The following is a 26,441-nucleotide window of genomic DNA, read 5'->3' on the forward strand; positions in this document are numbered from 1 at the left end:
CGGTCTCCAGGAACATCTAGCTCAGTTGGCATAACATAGTTTATAAAGACAATGTTCTACATTCCACTTTGGTGAGTAGCATCTGGGGTCTTAAAACCTTCTGAGTGGTCGTCTAAGATAATCCACTGGTCTCAGCCCTTTGGGAACAAGAGAGAACGAAGAAAACTAAAGACACAGGGGAAAGGACTAATGGACCACATCTACCACAACCTCCACCAGACTGAGTCCAGTACAACTAGATGGTGCCCGGCTACCACCACCGACTGCTCTGACAGGGATCACAATAGAGGGTCCCAGAGAGAGCTGGAGAAAAATGTAGAACAAAATTCTAACTCAAAAAGAAAGACCAGACTTGCTGGCCTGACAGAGACTGGAGAAACCCTGAGAGTATGGCCCTGGATACCCTTTCAGCTCAGTAATGAAGCCACCCCTGAGGTTCACCGTTCAGCCAAAGATCAGATAGGCCCATAAAACAAGAAGAGACTAAAGGGCACACCAGCCCTGGGGCAATGACTAGAAGGCAGGAGGGAACAAGAAAACTGGTAATAAGGAACCCAAGATTTAGAAGGGAGAGTGTTGACATGCCATGGGGTTTTCAACCAATGTCATAAACCAGTATGTGTTACTAACTGTTTAATGAGAAACTAGTTTGTTCTGTAAACCTTCATCTAAAGTACAAAAAAAAAGAAAAATGTTCTGCATCCCACTTTGGCGAGTAGCATCTAGGGGTCTTAAAAGCTTGCAAGATACCATCTAAGGTGCATCAATTTATCCCAACCCACTTGGAGCAAAGGAGAATGAAGAACACAAAAGACACAAGGAAAATATTAGCTCAACAGACAAAAGGGCCACGTAAACCAGAGATCCATCAGCCTGAGACCAGAAGAACTAGATGGTGCCGGGCTACCACCAATGACCACCCTGACAGAATGTAACAGACAATCCCTAATGGAGCAGGACAAAAGTGTGGAGCAGAACTCAAATTCACATAAAAGGCCATATTTAATGGTCTGAGTGAGACTGGAGGAGCCCCAGAAAACATTGTCCCCAGGCTCTCAGTTAACCCAAAACTAAAACCATTCCCAGAGCCCACTCTTCAGACAAAAATTAGAATGGACTATAAAACTTAAAATAATACTCATGAAGAGTGTGCTTCTTAGTTCAGGCAGATACACCAGACCAAATGGGTGGCTCGTGTCCAGAGGCAGAATGAGAAGGCAGGAAGGGACCAGAACAGATTGGATGGACATGGGAAACCCGAGGTGGAAAGGGGGACTGTGCTGTTACATTGTAGGGGTTGCAACTAGTGTCACATAACAATAGGTGTATAAATTTTTGTGTGAGAAATTAACTTGAGTTGTAAACTTTCACCTAAAGCACAGCAAAAAATGAAGTAAAAAAAAGTGCTTGAAGTTTATAACCACTGGTCTAAGTTAAAAGTTGAGGCTCTGGAGCCAAACTGCCTGGGCTTGAATTTTCCCTGTACCTCTTACCAGCTGTGAAACTGTCAGCAAATTACTTAACTTCCCTAGGCATTATTTTCCTCATCTGTTCAATGTAATTCCTCCCCACCCCCATCCCCACAGCTGATTTTTCAGAAGCAGATCACCAGGTCTTTCTTCTGAAGTGCCTCTGGGTGGACTTGAACCTCCAACCTTTTGGTTAGCAGCTGAGCATCCTAACCATTTGCACCACCCCCCATGGCATATAGTAAGTGCTTGATAAATTTAAACTATTACTATTTTGATATTTATAGCTACTTACTACTTGCAAAGTCATTTCATATACATGCTCCCTCACTGGATCCTTAGAACCACCTTGTGTGAGGGTGTGAGCTTTGGGGTTGTGGTGCGAGAAGGTCTGTTTTGGGTAAAGCAGGGTTTATTTTTATCTCTATTTTCCAGATGACAGAACGGTAGCACAGAGAAAGTAAACAGGGCCGCCTGAAGTCACACCACATTTAAGTGAAGACTTCTCCCTCCTGGTCTATGATCTTTCCAATATCATCACAAAGGCAACTAATTGTTTTATATAACCTAAAACAAAATCTCAAGATCAAGAGGTTTTCGGGGTAATGGACACACATGTAATATGATCAGCTAACTGAAATATTGATGCTGACTTTTGCTGAATAACTCTACCAGAGATGAAGTCTCTGTGGATAAACAAATCAAACGGCTAAATTTACATACTTGGCTCATGCTTTATTTAAATGTATTTAATAGCATCTCTCTGTTTCTTTCTTTCATGGGAAACTAACAAACAAGCAAATACAAACACACACCAAAAAACAGCTTGTAGAACAATACCAAGAGAACATTAGCTGATACAACACTTTTAGAATTATTTCCAGAGGTGAAATTTCATTGCGAAACATGGTGTAGAACTGCTCCTCAGATAAACAGGCCCAAAGAGCAAATCCTCTAGTATTCTCTTGCAATGGCATCACCCCAAAAAGTCAAGGTATAGCTGACTCATTAGAACACATGTACAAAAGCCTGCCAGACCCGTTGACAACTGGGACACAACACTCTGTGCAAAGAGTGTCTTTCCTGGAGGACAGGAGGAGGACTGAGCCAGAGGAAGAGAGTAGAGAGCAAAAGCCATGAACATTGTCTTGGATCTCCTCCTGCTTCTGGCTACCATCATCTACTCCTACTTGGAGTCGTTGGTAAAGTTCTTCATTCCCCGGAGGAGAAAGTCTGCGATGGGGGAGATCGTTCTTATTACTGGAGCCAGGCATGGGATAGGCAGGCTGACTGCCTATGAATTTGCAAAACAGAAAAGCAGACTGGTGCTGTGGGATATTAAGAAGGTAATGGATTCATCTGCCCTTTTCTTTTAAAGTCACAAACTAAGACACATGTTTAAAAAAAATGGTTTTCAAAGTTTGGTAAAGCAACTCCCTAGAGCCTTATTCTACTATCCTCCAGGTTGGTTAGCTGAAGGGAACTTAATTGAGATCTAAGCAGTGATTTGGATACCATGGTATGCAGATCGATAGCACAGACTTAGGAGCCAGGCTCCTTCCAAGATGTTAAAATTGGGCAAGTCATTTAATTTCTTTCTGTCCCAGTTTCTTTATTGCTGAAATATCCCTCGTGGGATAGTCAAGAACAGGAGTTGGCAAACTATAGACATGGGTCAAATCCACCCTATGGGCAGCCTGTTGAGCTGAGAATGTTTCTTACATTTTTAAAGGGTTGTAAAAATTAAAAAAAGAAAGAAAGAAAAATATGTGACAGAGCCTTTTGTGCCTCCCCCCACATCCGATCCTAAAATATCAACTATCTTTACAGAAAGTTTGCCAACCCCTGGTCAAGAGGATTAAATGAGTGGATATTTTAAGTGCTCAGGAGAGTGCCTGTGTGTTAAATAAAATCTACATGTGTTCAGTCAGGTTTTCTCTTCGGCATTCATGGTTTGCTTGTGCTTTTTTTTTTTTTTTTTGAGAGATTCCAACTTTTATTTTTCTCCTTTACATGAAGTAGAAGAAAGAATACAGGATTAAACTGTAAAAGTGGTTAATCAGTAGGATATGTACACACACAAAAGCCCAGGTAGGAAGACAGGTTTATTTACAATGAGGAAACACATGTAAAATTAAGGTAATTTTCATGTGAAATATTTTTTTTAAAAAAGTATGCCACATGGCCACTACTGTCTATAGCAGTATAGAAGGGGGAAAAAACATTTATTTAGGGACAGACATACCACAAGGTCCAAGTTTTACAGTATCAGTGCAATAAATTCACAAAACCATATGATAGCTAATTCATCAGAGTTTAAGAATTGTTCCCAAGTGTGTCACATTTTTGGCCCTCAGAGGGTCACTTCTACAGATTTCGACTACTCTAAATTTCTAGTTACTGAAAAGGAGAGAACGATTCTAAGAAGCTTTCCAAGGAGTTAAAAAATCTGTGTAGACTAGAGGCCAACAACCATCGCCATCATTTGGCTCTAACCAACAGCCCTTGCATTCTTCAGAGAAATAGCTAGGAAAAAAGTCAGACGCCAGCACAGTCCCTAACTTCATTCCAAATCTGTGGGCACCAAAACAGCCAGTACTGCCATAAAATGAGAATTTTGAGGCTTACTTTAAATGATTTATTCTGGTCTTGAAAAATTAGTAGGATAAATTATTTTCTACAGAAATTGATCTTGACTAACCTAAGAAGGTTTTTGTCCTTCACTGGCTGGTCTTAAAGTGAAGGTCACAGACATGAGTCTTAACCTACTATGGAATTTAATCTTAGTCATTTGCTTGTGCTCTTATTTATAAACAATTTATTCACTGCCCAAAATAAAACAAAAGTAACCGAGATCTTGTATCATTTTCCCTAAAATTGTGAATTCTGCTAAGGCCATGAAAATATACATAGAAAATTGTTTACAAGTTTTTTTTTTTTTTTTTTGAATAGTTGTGCTGACTTCCTGTTTATGAGATTTTTAGACTGAAAAAATTGCATTTTTTTTTTTTTTTTTTGAGAATCAGATTTTCCATAAATTACTCTGAAACTTCAATTGCCTTTATATTATCCTTTTGTGTGCTTTGCCATCCTCTCTACTTGGCACCTATTTTCCCAGGGCCTTCAAAAATGTCTCCTGAGGGGGTTAGAAGCTGGCGAAATGGACAGGAAAAGAGAGAGTGGAGGGAGAGAGCAGTCTGTCTCATTAGGGGGAGAGTAATTGGGAGTGTGTAGCAAGGTATACATGGGTTTTTGTGTGAGAGACTGACTTGATTTTTAAACTTTCACTTAAAGCGTGATAAAAATTATTTTTTTAAAAAAAAATATCTCCTGAGCTTAGAGAACTAATTCTTCCCTGTTTCTTTCTGGGCAATGAAGAATGTTATACAAGAAGAAGTTGATACACTTTTATTTAACAGAAATGGATACCTATATGGTAGCTCACTTGGTATACATGAAAATGATTTGGCATTGGTTTAGTCCGTGAAGGCAGTCTAAGGACAAGAATATAAAAATTAAGGAAATCGAATATAATAAATAAGTGTACACCTATGAAAAAAGTATAATAGAAATAAGTAAAAGTATAAACTTATGAATATACATGAATGAATCTAACTTTAAGATCTCTTTCCAGGTAGGTATTTTTTATGAAAAAACCAAAAAAAAAAAAAACCTGTTGCCATTGAGTTGATTCTGACTCATCGCAAGCCTATAGGACAGAGTAGAACTGGCCCATAGAGTTTCCAAGGAGCACCTAGTGGATTCAAACTGCCGACCTCTTGGTTAGCAGCAATAGCACTTACTGACTACTCCACCAGGGTTTCCATTTTGGGGGAAAGAACAGGTATTTATTATTTAAAAAAATTTTTTTTTAATTTCCAGAGACAAGAGAAAAGTAAAATTAGAAAGAAGTCATATTAAAAACTGATTTAAATTAAACTCTTTCTGAAAGTTGGGTAACCTATCCTTGCAAGTTCTCTTTGAATCCTTGAATTTTATGGTTCGACATTTAAAGTATTAAATGATTCACTCTAAGGCTATAAATGTAACTCAGATTTCTCTTAGTCCAGGAAGGCGCCAACTGCTGTTTTGTTACAGCTGGCTCCTTTTGCTTTACAAGAGGAGAGTCATGTTAGCAACTTGGCCCTTATTCAATCTAAACCGCTGCCTTAGGAACACAGTGATAAGTGGTGTAAACAGTGCACACTGGAGTTGAAGCTCCAGGAAACGTTTTACTTACAAACAGACCAGCAGGGCTGTAGTCCAGTTATAAGTATTTTTAATTCTTCAGTCTATGTGTCTGATGAAAGCTCTGGTCACTAATGCCGTCTATTGACTTTGAAATTAGAAACAACAAAAGAGAATGTGTAGCCGTTTTTCTCACAATCCCCCAGTAAGCAAGCTACCAGCTGAAGCCTAGATCAGTTTAAGGCTCTCTTGTTCTCTCCCTTTTATTCGTCAATCCCCCAATATGAAGGGATATTGACTCTGCAGCCAAGGGTCCTGATTTCTGTTAGGCTCCATGTTGGGGGATTTCAGACTGCTGCTCCAGGGTTTTAGCCCACGGTAGTGAAATACAAGGAGTCCTTAGGTCCCTGGGCTGCTAACAGAAAGGTTAGAGGTTCCAGTCCACCCAGGGGCTGCTTGAAAGAAAAGCTTTAGCGATCGACTTCCAAAAATCAGCCATTGAAAACCCACAGTTCTACTCTGACATACCTGGAGTTGGAATTAACTCTATGGCAACTGGTTGATTAGTGAAATACAAAGGTTCAAGGGAGGCAGCGGCTGCTAAGAGAGATGACCTAATCATTCATTCAGAAATCACCCCAAATTCCAGTGACACCACTAACATCCCAGTATGCAAAGAAAAGGCTTTTCAGGTATCCTTGCCTCTTTTCCGCAGAGAAGAGCTTACAAATTGTGAGAGAAAAAAAGTGTAATTAAAAAAAACTTCTTCCTTTATCTAAAGAAACAGGTCTTTAAATTTAGGCTGAAGGTAAGTGGCTCTGTCTCCATGTTCTGGAGTTATGTACGAGGTTGTTACATATATGGGAATCCATTCCAGTGGCTCTTGCCCATTTTCACTCCAGAACACCTAAAGAATACACTATATTCCCAAGAGGAGCCTGTCAGTTTGTTGTACTGTGGTGGCTTACCTGTTACTAGGATTCCGGAAGCTATACCACCAGCATGTCAAATACCAGCAGGGTCACCCACAGTGGACAGGTTTCAGCAGAGCTTTCTGACTAAGACAGACTAGGAAGAAAGGCCTCGCAATCTAATCCCAAAAATTAGCCAATGAAAACGCTATAAATCACAACAGAATATTGTCCAATATAGTGCTGGAAGATAAACTCCCTAGGCTGGAAGGCACTGAAAATACACAGTGGCTATAACAATGGACTCTAGCACACCAATGGTCATGAAGATGACACAGGACCAGGCAACATTTCTGTTGTACATGGGATCACCATAAGTCAGATCCAACTAGACAGCAACTAACAAGAGTAGTAGCACTGTCTCCCTAGGAAAGTCATTCTCAAATAAGGTTCCTTCTTTCCCCTTCCCTCTTGTGAGGATAAAACAGAATCAGAGAAAAATGGGATGGGGTAGGGGTATGTAGTTTAAAACTACCACTAGTTCCAAGTTGCTACTTAGCACCTCACTTCCTGTTACATGGTTGTTGTTCAATAAATGCTTAACTGCATTTTTGAGTTTTCCTTTTTCTCCATACTCATACATCTCCATCCATGACACTATAATAAGCAACATCTTCCAAGAATGTTCTTCAAGTTGAGAGTAACCAGTTTTAAAGAAATTGCCTACTGGAGAACCTCCAAGCCAAGATGAAAAGCTAAAAAAAATGAAGGATTTTTTTCTTTGATGGAAAATGATTGTCCAGACTACAGTAACACAAGGTGAAAACACATATCTTAATATGAGCATTCCCTGAGAGAAAAATCAGGCATAATCTCTTTGCAAATTAGAGAATTAATCTTCCTCAAGAAATTTTCTTGCAAAGGAGGCATTTTAGACATGAATTTTAGTCTTTTAAAAAGTTTTTTCTCCGAAGCTTTCTCTCCCACTCCTCTCCCTTATCTGACGTACATTCTTGCTTTGTTTTGTTTTGTTTTTTTCTAAATTACAGCATGGTGTTGAGGAAACTGCTTCAGAGTGCCGAAAACTAGGGGCCACGGTGCATGCGTTTGTGGTAGGCTAAAGTAACAGAGAAGAAATTTACAGCTCGATAAACCAGGTGAGACGTTAGGCTATAAACTTCCTCAGGTAATTTCGCATACAGTGCCACAGACACGGGAAATGAAAAGGTCCTTTATGACTGCCTGATTTAAATTAGATTTTAGCTTCTGCTAACTGAAGTAGTTATCTGAAGATATGATATATGATATATAATCCGCTCAGCTCTGCCCATTATTGTTTCATACTATTAATCTGTTTTACTCTGATCAGGAGTTTGAGTAACGTCACAAAGTGACTGAGAAAAGATTTTCACCAGGGAGAATGATCACTTTCTACTTTCACTGTAGTCCTATTACTTTTGCAGTAATTCCTTTTTCCCCTTAATTATTACCTTTGTGGGATATTATTTATGTTGGTATTAATCTAACCTAGATAAAATGTAACCTTAATAATTTCTATCATACAATTTTTAAAAGAATATCAAGTGTTCACAATGAACCAGGCACTCTGATAAACCACTGCATTTAATTAATTAATCCTAATAATCTCATTTTACAGATGAGCAAATTGAGGCTCAGATATTTTAAGCCAATTACCCAAGTTCAAGGAGCTAGTAGGTGGTGGAATCAGAATTATTCATTCATTCATTTTAAAGTGCTCAAGCACTTTAAAAATGTTGGTTAAAAATGCATGTTCATGGACTTGAAAGCTTACTATAGTTAAGATGTCAATACTACCCAGGGAAATTTATAAATTCAATGCAATTCCCATCAAAACTCCAACAGCGGTCTTAAACGCTAGCAAGCAGCCATCTAAGATGCATCAATTGGTCTCAACCCACCTGGGTCAAAGGAGAATGAAGGACACCAAGGACACAAGGCAATTACAATGCCAAGAGACAGAAAGGGCCACATGAACCAGAGACTACATCAGCCTGAGGCCAGAAGAACTAGATGGTGCCCAGCTAAAACTGATGACTGCCCTGACAGGGAGAGACCCCTGAGGGAGCAGGAGAGCAGTGGGGTGCAGACCCCAAATTCTCATAAAAAGACCAGACTTAATGGTCTGATTGAGACTAGAAGGACCCCAGTGGTCAAGGCCCCCAGACCATCTGTTGGCCCAGGACAGGAAACCATTCCCGAAGCCAACTCTTCAGACAGGGATTGAACTGGACAGTGGGTTGGAGAGGGATGCTGGTGAGGAGTGAGCTTCTTGATCAGGTGGACACTTGAGACTATGTTGGCATCTCCTACCTGGAGGGGAGATGAGAGGGTAGAGGGGCTTAGAAGCTGACGAAATGGACATGAAAAGAGAGAGTGGAGGGAGAGAGCAGGCTGTCTCATTAGGGGGAGAGTAATTGGGAGTATGTAGCAAGGTGTATATAAGTTTTTGTGTGAGAGACTGACTTGATTTGTAAACTTTCACTTAAAGCACAATAAAAATTAAAAAAAAAAAACTTCAACAGCCTTTTTTGCAGGAATGGAAAAGACAATCCTCAAGTTTACATGGAATGACAAGGGACTTCAAGTAGCTAAGGCAATCTTGAAGAAGAATAAAGTAGGAAGACTCATACTTCCTGATTTCAAAACATACTGCAGTAATTAAAACAGCCTGGTATTGGTATAATAATAGTCATATAGACTAATGGAATAGAATTTAAAGTACAGAAATAAATCCATACATCTATGGTCAACTGGTTTTCCACAAGGTGTTAATCCCATTCAATGAAGAAGGAAGAGTCTCTTCTATAAATGGTGCTGGGAAAATTGGATTTCTGCATACAGAAGAATGAAACAGGATTTATGCCTCACACCATACACAAAACAAAAACAAAACCCAAACCCAGTGCCATTGAGTTGATTCTGACTCATGGCGACCCTGTAGAACTGCCCCATAGATTTCCACACACAAAAGCCAATCCAAAATGGATCAAGGACCTAATTGTAAAAACTAAAACCATAAAATTCTTTGAAGAAAATTCAGGGAATGAGGCTACGGCACCTAGTGTTTAGCAATAGATTATCAGGTGTGATAACGAAAGCTCAAGCAACAAAAGACAAAATAGATGGTACCTCATAAAAATTAAACACTTTTGTACATCAAAGGAATTTATTAACAAAGTGAAAAGACAACCTACAGACTGGGAGAAAAATTTTGAGAACGGCATATCAGAAAAGGGCCTAACATCCAAAATATATATGAAACTTCTACAACTTAACAATAGAAAGATAACACAATTAAAAAATTGATTAAAGACTTGAACAGACAGTTCACCAAGTAAGGACACGAAAAGATGCTCAGTATCATTAGCCATTGTTGTTATTGTGTGCAGTCAAGTCAGTTCTAATCCCTTGTGACCTAGTGGAACTGCTCCATAGGGTTTTCTTGGCTGTAGCTTTGGCACAGGCAGATCTCCAGGTCTTTCTCTTGCAAAGCCAGTGGATGGGTTCAAAAAGCCAGCCTTTCACAAATAACCCAATTAAAAAATGGACAAAAGATATGAATAGACACTTCACTAAAGAAGACATTCAGGTAACTAACAGATACATGAGGAAATGTTCACAATCATTAACCATTAGAGAAAGGCAGATCAGAACTACAACGAGATTTCATCTCACTCCAACAAGGCTGGCATTAATCCAAAAAACACAAAATAATAAATGTTGGAGAGGCTGTGGAGAGATTGGAACACTTCTACACTGCTGGTGGGAATGTCAAATGGTACAACCACCTTGGAAATTGATTTGGCGCTTCCTTAAAAAGCTAGAAATAGAACTACCATACCATCCAGCAATCCCATTCCTTGGAATATATCCTAGAGAAATAAGAGCCTTTACAAGAGCAGATATATGCGCTCCCATATTTATTGCAGCACTGTTCGCAATAGCAAAAAGATGGAAGCAACCAAGGTGCTCAACAAAGGATGAATGGATAAATAAATTATGGTATATTCACACAATGGAATACTACGCATCAATAAAGGACAGTGATCAATCTGTGAAACATTTCATAACACGGAGGAACCTGGAAGGCATTATGCTGAGTGAAATTAGCCAGTTGCAAAAGGACAAATATTGTATAAGACCACTTATAAGAACTTGAGAAATAGTTTAAACTGAGAAGAAAACATTCTTTTGTGGTTATGAGAGGGGGGAGGGAGGGAGGTTGGGAGAGGGGCACTCACTAATTAGACAGTAGATAAGAACTACTTTAGGTGAAGGGAAAGACAGCACACAATACAGGGGAGGTCAGCACAATTGGACTAAACCAAAAGCAAAGAAGTTTCCTGAATAAACTGAATGCTTCAAAGGCCAGTGTAGCAGGGGCAGGGGTTTGGGAACCATGGTTTCAGGGGACATCTAAGTCAATTGGCATAATAAAATCTATTAAGAAAACATTCTGCATCCCACTTTGAAGAGAGCCATCTGGGGTCTTAAACGCTAACAAGCAGCCATCTAAGATGCATTAATTGGTCTCAACCCACCTGGATCAAAGGAGAATGAAGAACACCAAGACACAAGGTGATTACGAGCCCAAGAGACAGAAAGGGCCACATGAGCCAGAGACTACATCAGCCTGAGGCCAGAAGAACTAGATGGTGCCCAGCTACAACCGATGACGGCCCTGACAGGGAGCACAACAGAGAACCCCTGAGGGAGCAGGAGAGCAGTGGGATGCAGACCCCAAATTCTCATAAGACTAGACTTAATGGTCTGACTGAGACTGGAAGGATCCCAGTGGTCATGGTCCCCAGACCTTTTGTTGGCCCAGGATAGGAACCATTCCCAAAGCCAACTCTTCAGACATGAATTGGACTGGACAATGGGTTGGAGAGGGATGCTGGTGAGGAGTGAGCTTCTTGGATCAGGTGGACACTTGAGACTATGTTGGCATCTCCTGCCTGGAGGGGAGATGAGAGGGTGGAGGGAGTTAGAAGCTGGCAAAAAGGACACGAGACGAGAGGGTGGAAGGAGAGAGCAGGCTGTCTCATTAGGGGGAGAGTAACTGGGAATGTGTAGCAAGGTGTATATGGGTTTCTGTGTGAGAGACTGACTTGATTTGTAAACTTTGACTTAAAGCACAATAAAAGTTATAATAAAAAAAAAAAAAAAGCCAGACTTTCTATCAACAGCCAAGTGCTTAACTGCTGCACCAACAGAGGCTCCTTCATTAGTCGTCGTTGTATTGTGCCATCAAATTGATTCTGACTCATAGCAACCATATGTGACAGAGTGGAAATGCCCCACAGAGTTTCCTAGGCTGTAGCCTTTACAGGAGCAGATTGCCAGGTCTTTTCTCCTGCAAAGCCACTGGTGGGTTTGAACCATTGACCTTTTCGTTAGCAGCCAAGCACATAACCATTTTGCCAACAGGCCTCCTACTCATTAACCATTACCAAAAAACCAAACCCATTGCCGTCAAGTAATTTTGGTCCCTAACAACTGCCGCACCAGGGTACGCCTTTTGATTAACAGCTGTTAACCTTTAGGGCGATACAAATCAAAACCACAATATCTATCATCTCATCCCCATTAGAATTACCAAACCAAACCTGTTGCCGTCAAGTCAATTTCGACTCATAACGACACCACAAGGACAGAGCAGAGCTGCCCCATAGAGTTTCCAAGGAGTGGCTGGTGAATTCATACTGCTGCCCTTTTGGTTAGCAGTCGAACTCTTAAGCACTGCCACCAGGGCTCCATTAGAATGAAAATGACCAAAAACACAGAAAACATTAGGTGTTAGTGAGGTAGTGGGGACACTGGAACGCTCATCCATTGCTGATGGGAATGTAAAACAGTGCAGCCACTGTGCAAAACAGTTTGGCAATTTCTCAAAAGTTGAACACAGAATTACCATATGACCCAATGGTCCCATTCCTAGGTATATACCTAGAAGAAGTGAAGGCAGGAACCCAAACAGAAATGTTCATTGCAGCACTTTTCACAATAGCCAAAAGGTGTAAGCCGCTGAAATGTCCATCAACAAATGAATGGATACACAAGATGTGGTATATACATATAATGGAATATTATGCAGACATAAAAAGAAATGAGTCCTGATACTTGCCACAACATGGACGAACCTTGAATACATAATGCTGAGAGAAATAAGTCACAAATGGGCAAATACTGTATATTCTCCCTTATCTGAATAAGCAAATATACAGAAACCAAAGATTGTTAATGGTTACCAGGGACGAGAGAAGAGGGAAAAGGGGGAGTTAGTGTCTGAGGGTACTGAGTTTATGTTAAGGCGGTGGGATATTTTGGAAAAGGATAGTGACAATGGTGAGACGACATGAAAAATGTAATCAATGTCATAGAATTGTAAATGTGAAAGTTGTATTGGCAAATGTTTTGGTGTGTATATTTTCACCACAATAAAAAATATTTTTAAAAAGTTTCATCAGAGCTTATAATCGGCATTAATATTAATTCATTTTATTGATAAGCTTTCAAAAGCCATAATGTACTAAAAAAAAAAAAAATGTACTAGGTACTGAAATTTAGATGTAAAAAAATAAACCCGTTTACCCTGCCTTTATAACAAGGTGGAAACCCTGGTGTCATAGTGGTTAATTAAGTGCTACGGCTGCTAACCAAAGGGTTGGCAGTTCGAATCTGCCAGGTGCTCCTTGGAAACAATATAGGACAGTACTCTGTCCTATAGGGTCGCTATGAATTGGAATCGACTCGACGGCACTGGGTTTGGGTTGGGTTATGACAAGGTTCCCTCTGCATTCACTATTTGGGCTCGGAGCACTTTCTTGACTGAACTCTGATAGGCCTCACCCAAGTAGAATAAAGTATTTAATCCTTGGATAACACTAACCCCAACACGTTGCGTTTTTTAACACACCAAATAAATGCATCTTTTTTTTAATATCAAAAGATAAAGAAAGAAGTGGGTGATGGTCATCATGGTGAATAACACTGGGACAGTATATCCAGCTGATCTTCTCAGTACCAAGGATGAGGAGATTACCAAAACATTTGAAGTCAACGTCCTAGGACATTTTTCGGTGAGTATGAATCAGAAAAATCTCTGGTTTGTGCATATCTAGACACCTCTATTTAAGGAACATAAGGTTCATAATTGAGTTCACATTCTTCTGGGTGGGAGACTGGCCAGAAGATCTTTGCCTTAAAGCAAGAATAATTATATTAGAGTGGTGGAGCCACAGCGTCTCTGCCAAAGTCTGTCTTAGCCTCCAGTGTCTCACTCAGAGCCTGGCACATACCAAGTACTCAACAAATATTTGTGGAATAAAAGAAGTAGCAGATAGAAATAAAAAACCTGACATATTACAATAGCATAATCTAGGGAAGTCTGGGGACTTCCAAGTTACGCTAAGTAAAATGCCATTCAAAATATCTCAAATTTAATAGAGCTTATTATTATTATTATTATTATTATTATTATTATTATTATTATTATTATTTTATTGCAGGGGGGCAGGTGATCATGAAAGACTTTTCCTTACTAAGATACATATTTCTGTAGTATTTGAGGTTTTTATATAAAGCATTATAACTTTGTAAAAAAAAAAAAGCCAAAAGTACTTTTTTGAGAACCAGAAGCAGCTAGAAATTAAAATAACAATAATGAAGTTAAAGAAGCAGCTCTAAGTCAGACTCCAAACCAGTTGCCATGGAGCTAATTCCAACACAAGGCAACCCTATAAGACAGAATAGAACTGCCCCACAGGGTTTCCAAGGCTGGGGACTTCCAATCAGTCTAAATGAGAAAAATATCACTTGAGATAAAAAGAATGACAAAATGATCAAAAATCAGAAATAGTAACATTTCCAACAAAAATCTAATTTAGCTATCAGGAATTAATAGTAGAACTTTGGTTCCTATTAACCTTCACTTTTCTATAAAGCTTTGAGATTAGAAGTTTGCTGAGAGTTGTCAGTGTACCCTTGTTCAGTGCTTTAGAGGAAATATATACAGTGTACATTCACTGTGTCCTCACTTCATGGAATTTTAGAACTAAAAGGACATTTAAAAAAAAAAAAACCACCAAACAGATGTATGCAGGAATTTGGGATACTTCTTGATGAAACTCTATATCCATGGGATGCTGAAACTTAGAAATACAGATATCCTATAATTGATTAGTTTAGTAGGAGACTGAAGTATCAATTTCCACCCCCTTAATAGAGCATTTATACAAATTCTTCTCCCAGTGCTTTAATATTAGTGTAGAACCTAGAGCAAATCTGGATTTTGGAAGAGAGAAGGAAAAAAGAGTTGTCCCCCTACCTTCTTCAGCCCCGCACACATGTATGAGTTGGTTATCATGCCCAAGAAACTCTACAGAGTCCTCATGTATTAGTTATAGCTGCTGACAAATTACACCAAAACTCAGTGACTTAGAACAACAATGAACATTTATCTTCTTTTCACAATTTCTGGGGGTCAGGAATTTGGGGATGGTGTGGTTTGGTGGTTCTGACTCTCAAAAAGTAAGATCCAAGAGTGGGTCTATAAAATGCTCATAAACCATTATTGCTATTCCTCCCAAAAAAGTAAAGCTTTCGGAGAAAAAAAAATGCTTTGTTTTCTGTAACATCAATATATAATGTATAATATTTCAAATAGGGAGATGCTAAAGCTAATCAGGAAACCCTGGTGGCTTACTGGTTAAGTGTTAAGACTGCTAACCAAAAGGTCGGCAGTTCAAATCCACCAGGTGCTCCTTGGAAACTTTATAGGGAAGTTCTACTCCGTCCTATATGGTCGCTATGAGTCGGAATCGACTTGACGGCAGTGGGTACATACATACGTAAAGCTAATCATGATGCATAGCGATTGTGGCTCAGTGCAGAACTCTCAGCTTATTTGACTCAGCTGTCTTGATGCCCATACACAGAATCTCAACTCTTCTCATTGGAATGATGAGGCTCCAAACCAAAAAATTACATGATATCAGATTATCATAGGGAATTCTTCCAGCTCTGAGAACTCTAAATTTTTCCCTTAATATTGTTTGAATGGTATTTCCAAAAAGGAGTTATGTGATTCCTTCTGAAGGGAAATGGGGGAATACTGGAATGAGTTCTTGGCATGTGGTTACAGTATATGGCACTCAATGCCAGCTTAAACCAATAAAATGTTGGTCTTTTTTGTTTCTATCATTTGTATAGAAGTGATCATGAATTTTGGCATGCTTTTCATGTCACTGAAAACCCTGGTGGTGTAGTGGTTAAGAGCCACAGCTGCTACCCAAAAGTTCGATAGTTCGAGTCCACCAGGTGTTCCTTGGAAACCCTATGGGGCAGCTCTGTCCTATAGGGTTGCTATGAGTTGGAATTGACTTGAAGGCAATGGGTTTTGCTTTGTTTTTCATTGCATTGCAAAATTTGTTTCAAATGTCATTCTGCCTTAACAAAAATAAAACTACCTGATTTAGAAACCTAATGCTTGTGTTTTTTTTTTTTTTTTCCTCACTGCAATTATCCTTAAGATCATAAAAGCCCTTCTTTCATCAATGATGAACAGAAATCATGGTCACATCGTCACAGTGGTTTCAGTGTGCAGCCATGGACTGATTCCATATCTCATCCCATATTGGTAAGTATCTCTTTCTAGCAGTGCTATATACATTTTATAACTTTAAGGGGTTATTAGCCCTCATATCCCAATCCTCATAGCAGGGTAGTTTGGATTTATAGAATTTAAATGGTAATTTTGAATAAATTTATTTAAAATGACTCTCCTTAAAACAATGAAACTGCTTGTAATCATCTTTAAAATCTTTTAAGATCATGAAAACTCCTCTGTAGAGAGCAATGACAGAAAACAATAATCCCAAGAACATTTCTATTGTCTCCTGGAATGAGCAGACAGTGGTAAGAAAAACAGGAAACTCACGAACTAAGAAGCAAAACATACAGAAGTCCAAAGGAACACAAATCTATGCCAGGCCTGGGTGTCCAAGATAAGCCAACAAAAGTGGCCTCTGGATCAAAATGTTTTCCAAAGTGCTTGTACCGTGAAAGGTCGTGTGTGTGTGTGTGTGTGTGTGTAAGCCTCAGCCTGATTAAAAGATGCAGATGCCTCACTCCATGCCTGATCAAGGACATGAAAGGAAGGAGGTGGTAGGCTCTCAGGACACACTGTTTGCAAAATGTCCTTTCTTATAAAATCCTCTAATAACATCTCATTTTCCTCCTTCTGCCTTGTATCAACCTCATAAAAAAATTTAACCTGTCAACCTTTTGGCCAATTATTTTTACAACTGCCAACAAATGAGTACTAGTGATAGGTTTGTAGGTAAGTAATTGGTTGATTTATTATTTACTTATACATACATATCAAAGGTTGCCATCGCTCATGGACCAAATAGTTTCTGACACTGATATAAACTTCAAAGTAGTTTGAAGTGTTTTTGCACAGACATATGGTTGTTTCTAGCTGCCTCTGTGCTGTCTTAAAACATAGTACAGAGATTAAGCATTTGTTGTTACTAATGCTTAAAAATGTAGTAATCCAATATAATAAGTTTTCCTTTTTTTCTTCTGCCTCAAGAGAGCAACTAGCCTTTAACTTTAGTTTTCTTATTGTCCTTTGCATCAAAAATAGCAATTAATATTTCTATAGATCCTTATACATCATAAAGTAGTTTTGTACATTTTATCTGATTTAATCTTCAAAATAGCCTTATATTTTAGTTATGTGTATTTTAAAGATCAGAAAATCAAAAGAAAGTGATGTGCAAAAGACACACACACACACACACACACACTCCATCTGGAGTCTTTTGATTCCAGACCAGAAGAAATAAAGAAGTGAAAGTGGCAACCAGTGTCAAGAGAGAAACTATGAATTTACCCAAAGACAGAAGGGAAATATGCAAAGTTCCACAGAAGTTTGTCAATACAAATATTAGTTCTATAGTATTTCTAAATACATTTTTTCCTGCTTCACATTTTTTCAATAACAATAGTAATAAACACTGACTAGGAAACAGTTTGAATATTGAATAGAAAAGCTTACATGCAGGGTAAAAAAAAAAGGCAGCATTGAGCCGGTCAATATGAGTTCTTACCATTTGTTCTATTGCTGTCATGGCTAATTAAGAAATTGGTACATTCAGAATTCTGTGTAATCACACAAAAAAATGTAAATGAAAATGAATGACAATTTATTCTTTCAGAAAACTCACAAGGGGAAGATTTGGCAAGGGAGGCTTAGCTTTTACTTGTTTACAAACCAAAGCAGCACTGTTTTCTCAGACATGTGGCTGATAATGTTAAGAAGGCAGAGGACTGTGTTTTACCTTGCCCTTAGCTAGCTAACGATGGCTGATCGTTCTCTTACAGCTCCAGCAAATTCGCTGCTGCTGGCTTTTACAGAGCTCTGACAACAGAACTTAAAACCTTGGGAAAAACTGGTGTCAAAACTTCGTGTCTCTGCCCAGTTTTTGTGAATACCGGGTTCACCAAAAACCCAAGCACAAGGTGAGATCAAACCCCAGTGAGAATGGGAATATGACAGGAGAAATGGAAACGAAAGCTATATGAGAAATTTTTAGGTGGATCAACTGAGAAAATGAAAGAAAAAAAAAGGGAAATTCTTTTTGGAGCCCTGGTTGCACAGTGGTTAAGAGCTTGGCTGCTAACCAAAAGGTGAGCAGTTTGAATCCACCAGCTGCTCCTTGGAAACCTTATGGGGCAGTTCTACTCTGTCCTATAGGGTCTCTGTGAGTCAGAATGGACTCGACGGCAACGGATTTCTTTTTTGTTTATTTAATTTTCTTTCGAGGCATTGGTCCTATATATTCATTCAAAAGAACTAACAAATTTATTTTTAAGCTCAACCTCATTTGAGGCTAACTAAAAAAAGAAAAGAAACCAAACCCATTGCCGTCAAGTCGATTCCCTTCATACTGACCCTATAGGACAGAGTACAACTCCCCATAGGGTTTCCAAGGAATGCCTGGTGGATTCCAAATGCCGACTTTTTGGGTAGCTCTTAACCACTACTCCACCAGCGTTTCCCATTTGAGGCTACAGATTCTTAAATATTGAACTAGCTGTGTTATCTCCAGCTGGAGTCACTCCCTGGCAGTGGAGCCCTCGGAACCCTTCATAGCTAATAGGGCTAGAACATGGTTACTTAACAAGGACGGGATATGTAAGTAAACACTGTGATATGACTGGGACTCCTGTCTGTTTTTACCTAGGAAATTAGGCCCTATATAAAGTCCTCGTAGTAAACACTCAGGTTTAGTGTGTAATGGGCTGTGCTAAGTGTACCAGGCAGAATGGTGGGAAAGTCAGAATAGATGAGAAGGGTGAGAGTGGCGTGACCCTAGGTGGCGCAGGTGCCTGAGGTAAATTCCAGGCACAGAGAATGCTAAAGATTTGGGATTGGTTTTACTTAGGCTGCTGGATTCTGAATTTCTTGAGCAAAGAGATAAGATATCAATATGCCATCATCAGACTTGGCTCAGAGACTGGGCTGATGGATCCAAGTGGTAGAAAATCAGGGAAGGAAGAGGTAGAATGTAATAATTTAGGGAAATATTGATTTGTATTACTTTCTGATGGCTTCCCATTCAATGCCATGGAAATCTCAAACACATGGTAATCTGCAATGAACTACAGAATCTCAGAGAAGGAAGTTTTAGCATTCGCTGCTTACCCAACTCATGTACACAACTTCTTACCCTTTTATCCACTAGCCATTAATACATGCCTAAACATCTTAACTTTGGTACCATTTTCAATCTATTTACGTTTTAATTTTGTCATCGTCTTGCACTAATGGGCATTCTACAGTGGGCCTGAGGTTATGCATACTTCTCAAGAACCCACGTACACAGTCTCTAGTATAAGAGAAGCCACTTCTCCAGTTGTGATGTAACACTGCCTGTGCACCTCTTGGACTCTCGTGAACTGCAGGATGGGCAAGCCAGAGGTGAATCTCAAGTACCCAAAACCCTCAAAACAACCCAGCCTTATGGGATACCTCCACAAGAAAGAAAGTAAAATTAGCTATAGAATTCTTTCTTTGCATCCAGCAGGCCCTGAGAGATGACAGGTGTTTCTTTCCTGGCCCATTCCCATTTCTTGCCTGGTCCCTCCACTCCTCTACTATCTAATTCCTTTCTCCCATTTTGATATTACGACTGAATGGGCCATGAAATACCTCTGTTGGACGTGAAAGTATGAGACGGTGACAACAAAACATCAACATGGCGTGTGTGTGTGTGTGTGTGTGTGTGTGTGTGTGTGTGTGCTGGGCTGGTAGTATTTATAAAGTGAACCCTGGAACATTTTAAATCCTAATTCTGAATTTGGTAAAAACAAAAGTTAGTCGTTCTACCTTGGCTAATAAAAAAAAAAAAAAAACTTTTTAATTTTTTTTTTTTTAATCACAGACTGTGGCCTGTATTAGAGACAGATGAAGTTGCAAGAACTCTGATAGATGGAATACTTACCAATAAGGAAATGATTTCTGATCCATGGTAAATCAATCTCTGTCTAACACTAGAGAGGTAAGTACTGCATGTTGTTATTGTGTGACCTTGAGTCAATTCCAACTCATAGCGACCCTGTATGAGAGAGTAGAACTCCCAAACACCTTAAATACTAAAACACCGGTAGCGATATTATTATGGAGAAGCAGTTGAGAAAGTTGTCATAGAAACTCTTCATCTCTGGGAAGAACAGTCCTTTCCTCTGCTATTGCCTCACTCAGTCTATAAAAACAGACTTTTTCTCTACTACATCTACCATCTCCACCCAATCTTTGCTGGAGACTGTGCTAACTGAAACAGGCACTGGTGGCACAGTGGTTAAAGCACTCGAATAATAACTGAAAGGTCAGCAGTTCGAACTCTGCAGTCGCTCCACGGGAGAAAGATGTGGCAGTCTGCTTCTTTAAAGATTACACTCTTGGATACCCCGTGGGGCAGTTCTACTCTGTCCTACAGGGTCACTATGAGTCAGAATCGACTCGAAGGCAACAGGCTTGGGTTTTTGATTTTTGTTAGTTTGTTCTAACTGAAGGAAAGGCGATTTTAAAAAGAACACAGTATGGCGTGTTAAAAATAAAAGTTTTATAAGAAGCCTTGCTGGGAATTTGATTCAAATTGCATTGAATCTATAGGTCAATGGGGAGAATTATCATATTAACAATTTTGAGACTTCCAGTCCATGAACACAATATGTCTTTCCATTGTTTTGTCTTTAATTTCTGTAATATTGTGAGGTTTTCAGTGCATAGGTCTTGCACATAATTTGTCAAATTGTCTTGAAGTATTTCATCTGTCTGACGGTATTATAAATGGTATTTCAAAAGAATTTCAATTTCCCATTTTTCATTGAAATGTAATTGATTACTGCATATAGATCTTGTATTCTGAAAATTTGTTAAACTCACTGCTAGCTTCTCTTTTGTAGATTTATTCAGATTTTTTGCCAGACGATCATGTTGTCTGAAATAAAGACACTTTTATTTCTTCTTTTCATTTCTTTACCTTGCCCTACTGCTCTGCCTAGAGCCTCCAGTATAATATTGAATAGAATTGGTGAGGGTAAATATACAAGTGATGCAGCCTGAGCCGCCTGTCATGAACTGGGTGTTGTCTGACCCACAGAGCCATAAAGTCAGACATCCACAGCAGCACTCCATCATTATACCCGAAGGCAAAAGTCAGTCGCATGAGGAATTGGCCCAAATGCCACTCCTGTCACATTAACTGCCCTCTCCCAGTCTACACCTGTAGCCTCATGGGGAATTCCTTACGATCAGTTGGCTAATGAAGAGAAAACTCACACTTGGTTTACAGATGGTTCTGCACGATATGCAGGCACCACTTAAAAGGGGACAGCAGCAGCACTGCAGCCACTTTCTAAGACCTCCCTGAAGGACGGTGCTGAACAGAAATCCTCCCAATGGGCAGAGCTTCAAGCAGCATACCTGATTGCTCACTTTGCTTAGAAGGAGAAATGGCCTGATATGCAATTGTATACTGATTCATGGGCTGTGGCCAATGATTTGGCTGGGTAGTCAGGGACTTGGAAGGAACATGATTGGAAAATTGGTGACAAGGAGGTATGGGGAAGAGGTATGTGGATAGATCTTTTTGAATGGCCCAAAGAAATGAAGATATTTGTGTCTCATGTGGATGCTCACCAAAGGGTGACCTCAGCATAGAATGATTTTAACAATCAAGTAGATAGAATGATGCATTCTGTGAAAACCAGTCATCCTCTTTCCGCAGACACTCTCATCACTGCCCAATGGTCTCATGAACAAAAAGGCCATGGTGGCAAGGAAGAAAGTTATACATGGATTCAGCAACATGGTCTTCTACTCACCAAAGCTGATGTCTTAGTTGTCTAGTGCTGCTATAACAGAAATACCACAAGTGGATGGCCTTAACAAAGAGAAGTTTATTTTCTCTAAGAAGGCTAAAAGTTCAAACTCAGGGCATCAGCTTCAGGGGAAGGCTTTCTCTCTCTGCCGTCCTTCTCATCAATCTTCCCCGGACTAGGAGCTTCTTTGCGCAGGTACCTTGGGTCCAAAGGATACGCTCTGCTCCTGGTACTGCTTTCTTGGTGGTATGAAGTCCCCAACTCTCTGCTTGCTTCCTTTTCCTTTTATCTCTTGAGAGATAAAAGGTGGTGCAGGCCACACATCAGGGAAAATCCCTTTACAGTGGATCAGGGATGTGACCTGGTAATGGTGTTACAATCCCACCCTAATCCTCTTTAACATAAAAATTACAATCACAAAATGGAGGACAACCACAGAATACTGGGAATCATGGCCTGACCAAGTTGATACACATATTTTTGGGGGAACACAATTCAATCCATGACAGCTGACTTGGCTACAGTCACAGCTGAGTATCCAATCTGCCAGCAGCAGAAACCAACACTGAGTCCCCAGTATGGCACCATTCCTTGAGGCACTCAGCCAGCAACCTAGTGAAAGGTTGATTACATTGGACTGCTTCCACCATGGAATGGACAGTGTTTCATTTTTATCAGGATAGACACTTATTCTGGATATGAATTTGCCTTTCCTGCATGCAATACTTCTGCCAAACTACCATCCATGGATTCAGAGAATACCTTATTCACTATCACACTATCCCACATAGCATTACCTTGGATTCACTTCGCAGCAAATGAATTGTAGCAATGGCCCCATGCTCATGGAATTCACTGGTCTTACCATGTTCCCCATCATTCTGAAGCAGCTGGCTTGACAGAACAATGGAATGGCCTTCGAAAGATATAATTATGGCACCAGGTAGGTGGCAATACTTTGTAGGATTGGGGCAGTGCTCTCCAGGAGGCTGTATATGCTGTAAACCAGTGTCCAACATATGGTGCTGTTTCTCCCATAGCCAGGATTCATGGTTCCGGGAATCAAGGGGTGGAAATAGGAGTGGCACCACCCACTATTACCTCTACTGACCCACTTGCAAAATTTTTGCTTCCTGTCCCCGTTACCCTATGCTCTGCAGGCCTAGAGGTCTCAGTTCCAAAGGAAGAAATGCTACCACCTGGAGACACAACACGGATTCCATTAAACTGGAAGTTAAAAATGCCACGGGCCACTTTGGTCTCCTTATGCCTCTGGATCAATAAACAAAGAAAGGAGTTACCATATTGGCTGGGTGAGATTGACCCTGACTACCAAGGGGAAATCAGATTGATGTTGCATAATGGAGGTAAAAAAAAGAGTATGTCTGTAATACAGGAGATCCCTCAGGATGTCTCTTAGTACTACCATGCCCTGTGATTAAAGTCAATGAAAACCTACAGTAACTCAGTTCCCACATGACTACTAATGGCCTAGACCCTTCAGAAATGAAGGTTTGGGTCACCCCACTAGGCAAAGAATCATGACCAGCTGAGGTGCTTGCTGAGGGTAAAGGGAATATGGAATGAGTGGTTGAAGAAGGTAGTTTTAAATCCAGTTAGGACCACGTGATCAGTTACAGAAATGAGGACTGCAATTGTTATGAGTATTTCTTCCTTATATGTGTGCATCAAATATTTTCCTTTTCCTCACTTATAAAATGTAAGATGCAAACAAGGCTGGAGAATTTTTTGTTGTACACTTGTTAGTTGTATCATGTTAGATGCAAGTATGACTTTATAATTGTCTTTATTTAGAGATTATATATTGTTTAAGATGTGTACAGGTGCCAAGCTGACAAGGTGTGGATGGTGATGGTTGAGGTTATGTGTTAGCTTGGCTGGGCCATGTTGTGTAATGATGTAGTTTAGTAGTTATGTTATGACATAGTCATCCTCCATGATGTGATATTATGTGATCAGCCAATCAGTTGTAAGGAAAGTTTCCTTGGGGTTGTGGCCTGCGTCCTATATATATATATGAATGTTCTGGCAAAGCTCACTTGCTTAGTCTGGATCTTGCAACCAGCTTGTCATCATCTGACCTCTGGTTCTTGGGACTTGAGCCAGCAGCCTGCTGTACTGTCTGCCAATCTTGGATTCATCAGCCTTCGTATCTACATGAGTCAGGAGAAGCCTCCAGCCTAACACCTGACCCACAGACTTGGGACTTGCCAGCCTCTACAATCACATGAGCCATTTCCTTGAGACAAACTTCTTTTTATATATATACATATATGCTTCGCTGGTTTTGCTCCTCTACAGAACCCATCCTAACATAGTAATACTAGTTCCTCTTCAATTTTCTGAAACAGTTTATGTGGGGGGTGTTATTATTTCTTCCTTAAATGTTTGGTAAAATTTGCTAAAGAAGCTATCTGGATTTTTAGCTTTCTTTGTGGGAAAGTTTTTTTGTAACTACTAATTCAGTTTTTTTTAAATACCTATAGGGCCATTCATTCTACCTATTTCTTCTTGGTAATGTGTATCTTTTAAGGAATTTGCCCATTTTATCTAAGTTCTCAAATTTATTGGCATAAATTTGTTCATAGTATTTTCTTATTGTCCTTTTATTATCTTTAGACTCTCATTCCTGGTATTGGTACTTTATGTCTTCTCTCTCTCTTTCTCTCTCTCTTTTTTTTTTTTTTTTTTTGTCATCAGTCTAGCTAGAGGTTTATCAGTCTTATTGACCTCGAAGAACCAGCTTTTGGTTTCATTGAGTTTTTTCTCTATTGTTTTTCTGTGTTCTATTTTATTAATTTGTTCTATGATCTTTATTATTTCCTTTTTAACAGATACACAAGTCAGATATTAGATGCTTAGGAAGTAGAATTTATATGAAATGACAAGAGGAGTTAGAATTATTTATCCCGAAAAAGATAACTTCTCAGCTTTCTTCTGAGGGGTGGTTTACAATAAATGCAGATTTTATCAATAAGCGGATAACTATACTAATTTCATAAGCCCTTGGGCCTTTTTCTATAAATTGATCACAAACTTGGAATGGAACAATTTGAGAACAGGGGAACAAACTCCATTTCAGCATCCATTTCAGTCTTCCACTGTAGCTTAGTAGATTAAGTTAGTGTAAGGAGGAGATTTCTTTTTGAGTGTAGTCGAAAGGTTAGCAAGTTCTCTTCCTATCCCTCTCCCAGCCAGATCTTCCCTGAGTCTTTGCTCATTCTCCCATCCTCCACTCCCGGAAAACCGGTAAGTAAATCTTGCATTAGTCAACAATATCAAAGTGATTTTCTTTTTGATTTTCTTTGCAGAATATGTTATTTCTCCCTATGTTCACTCATACTTTCATCTGCCTGCTCAAATATTACCCATCACTGAACAACCATTCGACCTCGTGAAGCTTTCCTTTGCTGGTCTAGTCCACATTAACCCTCTTCATATTTTATAGTCCTTAACTATAGATGGCTTATATTTTTCTCTAATTGTTTCAAGATAGCCTTCTTAGCCTCTCAGCTAAACAATAAGCACCTCAAAGCAGTAGGTAGTTTTTTAAGTACTTTAGTTTTACCTTATTTTAGAGCACATAATCAATATTTTGTAAATACTTAAGGAGAGATGGAAAGATAGATGAATGGATTCTGGTGGTGTCTCTCTGCAAGCTATTAAAAAAAAAAAAAAAAAACCCAGTGCCATCGAGTCGATTCCGACTCATAGTGACCCTATAGGACAGAGTAGTACTGCCCCATAGTTTCCAAGGAGCACCTGGCAGATTTGAACTGCAGACCCTTTGGTTAGCAGCCGTAGGACTTAACCACTATGCCACCAGGGTTTCCCCCTGCAAGCTATTAGCTTCAGGAATATTTGGCAGTTTCAGCAATGACCCCTGGCCTTCCTTTTAGATCTTGACTGGTATAAGGTCTCGTATGGGATTTTTACTAATAAAAGATGAGAAGGTGAGAAGAGTGGTATATATTGGTGTTTCTTTATGTTTCCATACAATTTGGACTATGAGTATTAAAAGACATTAAACAGAGCAGGAGAGAGAGAGAGATTCAAAGGAAAAAAGGAAAAACAGAGGAAAATTAAATGTAACCCAGATAATCCTCAGGGTATTTTAACTGACAACAAAAAAGGACTCCTATGTCAATGATTTTAAATTGAAAGCTTACCTTTTCTTCACACAGATTTCTTCATGAACGTGCCGTGGCAGCAATAAATTGTATCCAGAATATTCAGTTTGAAGCAGTGGTTGACTACAAAACCAAAATGAAATGAATAAATGAGCCCCAGCCAGAGATGTATGCACCCTAATGATGTGGGTCTCAGTTTAGAGTTAATGCTTCAAAGCTTTATTTTGCATTTTTCAAGCTGTTAGTATTAAAAATACTGGTTTGGAATTAGTAGCAGTTGAATG

At 39.4% G+C, this 26,441-nt stretch overlaps 1 protein-coding gene across 1 annotated transcript; it reads left to right on the forward strand.

Annotated features, from left to right (window-relative positions):
* Nucleotides 1-2,605: 2,605 nt before the first annotated feature.
* On the forward strand, nt 2,606-26,441 carry HSD17B13 (hydroxysteroid 17-beta dehydrogenase 13). The gene is given in 8 exon segments (XM_049885767.1): nt 2,606-2,815; nt 7,618-7,725; nt 13,563-13,582; nt 13,584-13,692; nt 16,144-16,250; nt 18,002-18,139; nt 20,065-20,181; nt 26,212-26,441. Coding segments are annotated over 8 exon segments (900 nt in total). The 3' UTR covers nt 26,303-26,441.

The sequence above is a fragment of the Elephas maximus genome, chromosome 5 (genome assembly GCF_024166365.1).
Source record: "Elephas maximus indicus isolate mEleMax1 chromosome 5, mEleMax1 primary haplotype, whole genome shotgun sequence".
NCBI classification, from domain to species: domain Eukaryota; kingdom Metazoa; phylum Chordata; class Mammalia; order Proboscidea; family Elephantidae; genus Elephas; species Elephas maximus.